At 36.2% G+C, this 6,991-nt stretch overlaps 2 protein-coding genes across 2 annotated transcripts; one reads left to right on the plus strand and one right to left on the minus strand.

Annotated features, from left to right (window-relative positions):
• The first annotated feature begins 518 nt into the window (after positions 1-518).
• On the plus strand, positions 519-2,136 carry LOC113850119 (F-box protein At4g09920-like). Its single transcript, XM_027480492.1, has 3 exons — positions 519-1,461; positions 1,533-1,682; positions 1,817-2,136. Exons 1-3 carry the CDS (start codon positions 538-540, stop codon positions 2,081-2,083), a joined length of 1,341 nt encoding a protein of 446 aa, XP_027336293.1. The 5' UTR covers positions 519-537; the 3' UTR covers positions 2,084-2,136.
• Positions 2,137-4,180: 2,044 nt separating this feature from the next.
• On the minus strand, positions 4,181-6,534 carry LOC113851004 (1-aminocyclopropane-1-carboxylate oxidase). Its single transcript, XM_027481501.1, has 3 exons — positions 5,926-6,534; positions 5,279-5,648; positions 4,181-4,402 (listed from the first exon to the last, which is right to left on the minus strand). Exons 1-3 carry the CDS (start codon positions 6,477-6,479, stop codon positions 4,181-4,183), a joined length of 1,146 nt encoding a protein of 381 aa, XP_027337302.1. The 5' UTR covers positions 6,480-6,534.
• Between the last annotated feature and the right edge of the window lie 457 nt (positions 6,535-6,991).

A 6,991-nucleotide genomic window follows, 5' to 3' on the forward strand; every position in this document is an offset into this window, starting at 1 on the left:
TTTGAACAAACGTTATAAAAAATTATTCTTAAATAGTATGTATTTTATTAATAAATATTCCAAATAAGAAAGAAAATGTATCTTATTTAATAAATTAATTTATTAATGTATATCTAACGAAATAAAATAAAAATAATAAATTCTTATAAAAATTTAAAATATCAAATAATTAGCACAGTATTATTATTTTATCAATAATTTAAAAATTTAACTTTTAAGTGTTTATAAATTTTTAGTAAGCTGTAATCCTCTATCGGATTTTAAATATATATTGATTACTTCAGTTTCCCACAACAAATATTTAAATGCATGAAACATTAATTAAAACTCATTAAATACATTTTTTTTACAAGCATTAAATAAATATATTAAAAGTATATGAATGCAAAAGTAAATGTGAAATTTGACTTACAGCATTATATGACTCAACTTTGAAATATCATTATTTAATACTAATATTCGTTGCATTATATAATGGTAGTGACTTCTACGTTTTAAGAAAGGAAGAAGAAGGTGTCGTTGGATGCAGAGCCAACAATGGCGGAATCAAGCTCCAAACGACAAAAAACAGAAGAAAACGCAGAAGAAAGTGAGAGTGATAGGTTGAGTAATTTACCTGATTCTGTGCTCTGCCACATCCTATCATTTCTCCCAACCAAAACGTGCGTGACAACAAGCGTGTTGTCTCGCAGGTGGCGCCACCTTTGGGAGCATCTTCAAGTCTTAGACTTATACGATGATTCACATATTTTCTATCACCACATTGAATTGTTCAAACGCTTTGCCGTTTTTGTCAATGCCGTTTTCACTCTCCGCAGGGCTCACAGCATTCGGAAGTTTCGTCTCTCGTGTGGCCACTCTCAAAACGACACTTTCTATGCACACTCCGTCGCCACGTGGGTCCGCGCCGCCATTGGACCCTACCTTGAAGACCTCTGCCTCACTCTCTATTCCACCGATGGACATGGCTTCGTTGTTCCTCCTTCGCTCTTCACATGCACCAATCTTGTTTCCCTCTCTTTGTGCGGTGGAATTCACCTTCAGAACCGAAACCCTAATTCGGTTATTCGGTTACCGTCGTTGAAGACGTTGCAACTCGACATTGACTCAGTGGATTGCATTGACACCTTGCTCTCTGGTTGCCCTGTTCTTGAGACTCTGCATTTGTCGTTTGCTCCTCAATGCTTGACAAAAATTTGTGTGCCTCGTTCGTTGAAGAGGTTGAAATATGCGGTTGAGAATAACGTTGAAATTTTCCTTGAACTTCACGCGCCGGCTCTTGAGTTTCTCAGCATCGTTCAAAGGACGAGAAGCTTCCCTTGTTCGATTGGGAATTTGGACAATGTGGTGGAAGCGTATCTTGACGTCTATGTGACGGATGAATCTGCTGAACCTTTGTTTAAGCTTCTTAAAGCTCTTTCTGGGTTGAAGTATTTGGTGATGCGTAATTCAACAATGAAGGTGAAGTTTTTGTGTTTTATGTGTGATGGTTCTTATTTTTGTACTAATGTTGTGTGTTATTGTGTATGCAGTGGCTACTTCGTGGCCCTAATCTAGATTTGCCCGATTTTCGCTATTTACTCCATTTAGAGCTTGTTCTTCCGTGTTTCAACTCGGGGTTTTTGATGAATTTGCTTAACAAGTGTCATATGCTTCAAGTTCTTATAATTCAGAATGAGAAGGTAAAGGTTGAGATTTTGATATTTGTCATTTGTTTAGTTCTTATGGTTCATGTTAAATTGTGACTTGTATATGAATGATATGTATTTTTCGCTTGCATCTTATGAGTGGGTGTGACCTGTGTCGCCTATGGCAGGATTCATTGTTTTCAAGAAATTGGCCACAGCCAACTAGTGGTCCTAATTGTGTGGGAACTCACCTTACCTTTGTTCAAGTTAAAGGATTCCAAGGATTTGCAGATGAACTAGCATTTGTTACATATGTTCTACGCAGAGGACGTGTTTTGAGGACGATGATTGTTTATGCAGATATGATGTTGGATCTAAGTCATAAGTATCGTATTCTCAAATTTTTATCTGGTGTACCAAGAGCTTCTACCAAGTGCCAACTTAATTTTGACTGAGCTGTTTCTCCAACTGAGGTGTGAACTCCACCATCTTGATTCTACTGAGCTTAGTGAATCCAAGTTTACTAGAATCGATTACTTTATACAAGTTGTTGTACCTTGTTCTTCATGTGACCACATTTTACAATTTGGTATATTGTGGTGGAGTTATATAATTCTTTACCCTCAAGAGTTTCTATGTTTTGATCTGGTTATTTTCTCATAATACCTAATATTGGATTTATCCCCTCAAAATAAATGTGATTGTAGTTTGGTTCCTGTAACCATGTGTTTGTTTTAGAGCATTTCACAAGGCTTGCAAGAGGAATTGGGATTTTCAAGATTTATATCTAGGATTTAAGAAAATGGTGATATTTACTTGCTTACAGAAACTAAAGGAAATTTTTAATTTCAATGCGCCTTATGATAAATTAACATGGTGATTTTCTCTACTCTGTATTTTTTGTTTTTATTGCCGCTAAATTTGTTTATTAATGGCCTTTGTGTTTACTTTGTTAAGCATCGCCGTTTGCGAAGCAATGTCCTTCTATTATAATCGTTTACCAACCTTGCATTCGAGAGTTTGATTGCTTAGAAATTTTAAAATCATAGAAAACCTGAGTTTACAAATATTTTTGGCGAGTTTATGAAAAAAAAAAGGAGAACAAAAGCCCCGTTTGTTTAACATCTGCACTCGATTTAACTTTTACTATACTACCATGCATCTCGCTTGAATCAAGTGTGTTTAGTTTTCCATTAAAACAGAGTTTAGTTGAAGTTCGACTCAACGCAAACAAATTTTCTCTCCCAAAATGCTTGCAATAACTTTCTAACAAGAAACAAAAACAAGCTAAATGCAATTTTATGTACTAATGAAAATCATTATGTCATCGAGTGGTAGGTTCAACCGTATTTTTATTATTTCTACTAGTGAATTTCATTTGGGAAATTAAATTATGTTATGGAGTCGCCGTTGACCCAGTTGCAGAAGGGATACTTATGTAATTATATGCTTAATATTATACTTCTTCTATGTATACTGTTCTTTTAATGTTTTTGCTTGCTTAGAATGTCATTTATGCCTTATGCAACGGTTTGACTACAATCAGCGTGCAAATTCTTGTAATATCCGAGCTACAAAAGCATACAAGTAGATGCTGTGTTTCGTACTCGTTTGAGTTAGCAACTGTGTTTCGTATGTCATTTAGCTATTTTGAAGTTTGTTGAAGCAAGAAAAATCTTTTTCTTTAAAAAAAAAAGGTCTAGTTTTTCTTCCTTTATACGGCTGCTGTTATTTGCTGCATTATCCAATTAATAATACTATATATGCTGCTGCAAAGGGCCATTTTCAACTTGCTTGTTTAGTTTTGGTTGGAAAACTTAACAGATTTAATTTGATAAACAATGCTAATTGGCATGACCGAATTTAAGTACTAATATGGCAAATTTATGTAGCACGCACTATAGCAAAGTAGATTAGGCATTTCCATGTTGGTGACGAATTTAATGGGATTTCAATAATGTTTTGCACTATATGTCTTGCATAGTACTAACCGATGAGTTCAAACTATCAAAGAAACCCAATATTAGAGAATTAATTTTGTTCTCCCATTAACCCCAAAAGTTAGATCTAACTAGAAACAAAAGCATAATTAAAAAATAATAATAATCTGCATTGACCGACAAAATCCAATAAAATCTGTGTATAGAAGCCCAATGTCACAAATAAATAGTTTCCATAAAACTGTTAAGAATTCTCACAAGAAAACTAACATGACCTAAACCCATGCCAAAAGCAAGAACCTCATTCCTTCTAATTAAGTCGAAGCAAAATTAAATTGACCCAAATCCAAATGAAATGGTAATTAAAGCAAAATTCTATAAGTTCCGTGAAAATGGTTACAATAACCTCGATTTGTAAAACTAGAGCAACAGCAATCAACACTCAGAAAGGGGCAAGCATGGTGAAAGTGTACAAGTATCCCATGTTTGTGAACAAGTAATAAAGGATGTAGTTGTGGACCCATGAGTGGCAAGTTTACAAGTGTTTGTGGTCTCAAGGTATGGATGTGCATTTTGCGTTTCATTAATTAAGTTCATAAGTTTTTGGCAACGTCAAAATTTTTTGTAGACATAAATCATGACATGGTACACAAGGGTAAGAATTATAGCCAAGATGGCTTGCTGGCCAAGTGAAATAGATCTTCCCCTATTGGTTTGATATTTGTTCTTTGTTTTTTTAGTAGAATAGAGGAAAGCCATTGAAATGCTCTCTTCTTTTTCTCCTTTAAAGATTGGCCTTCCAATCACATGCTTGTAGTGTCCACCACTCAATATCTGTAGCCAAGCAAAATCAATCTCGTTAATTGAGATAGATTAGTGTTACTTCTCACAGTTTCACTCATGAAAAATCAAAACCAAACATGCACCCCTGATGTAACGAGGTTTTTTTCCGGTCTTGACATCCGTTTTGTTTGGGCTCAAAAAGTTAGTTTGGCGCTTTTGTTCTCTATTTTGTTGCTTTGTGCTTTTTCTGTGTTTTTTTTTTGTCATTACTTTCTTTCTTTTTTGGATTCGTTCTTCTATTTTTGTTTTTCGTTCTTGATTGTCAAAAAATGATCGTCAAAAAGGGAGAGAATGCTTTTTGTCTTTTGGGTTCAAAGTAGGGCCTGAGCCCAAAAGAGAAAAACAGACAGCTATAACAATCCTTGGACCTCCTATTCTCCTTAACTAGCTGTTATTCAATTGGCATAGGCAAAAGGAAGTATGGTGCATGTTGTTTCCAGCCGCATCGGTGCTATTGTAAACATGTTATGGTTTAATTTAATGTTGTTGTTAATAGGAAAGTCCTAAGGCTGTTCCTGCTCGTGTCAAGGGTTCTATCGAACAAGCATTCATTTCCTCTCCTTCATAAACGACACATTATAAAGGAAGAAATGGTGTATATTTTCACAATTTTGCCATAGATTTCCCGACCTGCCCACTACACAGTTAAAACATCCTTGCCTCAGTATGTTATTACAAAAGTGGATTGCTTTAAATTAGTAGCAACAATCAAGTATCAACCTGAGATCTAACTATGCAAAACGTTACTAGTTCATATTTTATTATTCGTAAATAGATAATAAAAACTTCGTAATTATTACGAATTCTATAGGGTAAAGAAGAGAGAGAGAGAGAGAGAGAGAGAGAGAGGCAAAAGTGTAAATTAACCTGAGTTTGATCTCCAACGGTGATTATAAGGGCACCTTCTTCGGGACAGAATGAGAGCCAACTTTTCTTGGAGTAAACGTGAAACTCCGAAGACCCATTACAAACATGTAAGCACAACGAATGAGAGTAATCGATTCCCCTAATCAGCATTCTAATCACGTCATATTTCAACGAGTTAGCCCATCGATCATTCGCATTATCTCTACAATGCTTGGAAACACAACAAAGCGTCCCAAGTTCATGCCCATGAATGTGATCACCCATGTCAGCAACATCACCCTCCAATTCTATAGGATCGTCCTTCAAAATCCCTCCCAAAATTTTCATAGCTACCATCTCTATGCGGGACATCACCATTTCCATCTTCTTGCTGCAAGTTCAACAAGTAGTATACAATTTAGAATGTGATTTGTGTCAATATATACAAGATCAAATTAATTACTTAATTTAATTCACAATTATCTATATATATACTAAAATTAAGTATTAATAACACATTTTTTATTATCAAGCTCAAATTTATTAATAATAATTATACAAGTATCAGTAAAAATTATTAAATTAAAAAATAAAATTGACGTAATTTTTAATAAATTTTAACTAATCTTATCGTCTTAATATTATGTTATTAGATATATGAGTGTCACCTGAAATTTGGATATCCAATTGGCCAAATTCCCTCCATTTTCAACTTCAACTCATTATCATTGCACCACACGAATTCTTCATTCAATCCACTTCCCACTTCTTCTTCCTCCCCTGCATGATACTCCTCGAATCCCCAGGGCTTCTCCGGCGATCTTGTAGCCGGCGATCGTTTGTCCGGCGGAATTTGAAAGATGCCTGCGGCGGCGTCAGCAACGGAGGCCATGAGTTGTAGAGGAATGCCGTGGTTGAGCAACTGGAAGCATCCGAGCGTGGTCAAGGAATCGGAAACGATGTCGCGGAGAGCGTCGTCGCGGTGGAAGCACAATGACACGAAATCGACCTTAGGAGGTGTTTCGAGAAGCTTCTGTTTGGGGAAGATTTTGTCCGGCAAGACAAGATCGGGGACGCGGAGCGAGGCTTCTAGGAATTCTGTCAAAACTTCGTCGTTGGTGACGGAGGATCTTCTGCCGGAGGCCACCGGAGAGGGCGGCGGAGCACGGAAATCGACGGGGATTTCCGGCATGGAGAGCTGTGAAGTGAATGCTGAGGGCATCGGAGAGTGAACGAGTGAAGTTGAAAGGAATGAGAATTAGCGAAGAGAGAAAAAGCAGCGATGATAGCGTGTCTGATTTACCGTGGACATGGTTCCGGGAATCATAACGACGTCGTTTGCTTTTTCCTTTTTCCATTTTGCTTTTTCCTCATCTATTCTTCCTTTACAGCCCTGCTACTGCTGCATCTGTGTTCCTCATCATTTCTTTTCACACCAAAATTCTATTATTATTATTTTTGTTGGGGCTATCTTGCGCCTGATCCTACAATGTTTTTATTCAAACCCTGATTCATTATTATACCTGCTGAGAAGAGTAAACAAATCATAATCGTGCCTAAATTAGGATGGAACACTGACGACAATATAGTAACCTAAAATTAAAGGGTGTAAACTAAAAAGAAAACACCCGCTAAACAAATCTTAAAGTAGAATTCAATTATAGAGAACCAAGGAATATCGAAAAGGTCGAGAAAAGCAAAAGCTCCTTAATTCATTGCTAATTGATAAAAGCA

This window comes from Abrus precatorius, unplaced genomic scaffold (genome assembly GCF_003935025.1).
Source record: "Abrus precatorius isolate BTA unplaced genomic scaffold, Abrus_2018 Scaffold9, whole genome shotgun sequence".
NCBI lineage: Eukaryota > Viridiplantae > Streptophyta > Magnoliopsida > Fabales > Fabaceae > Abrus > Abrus precatorius.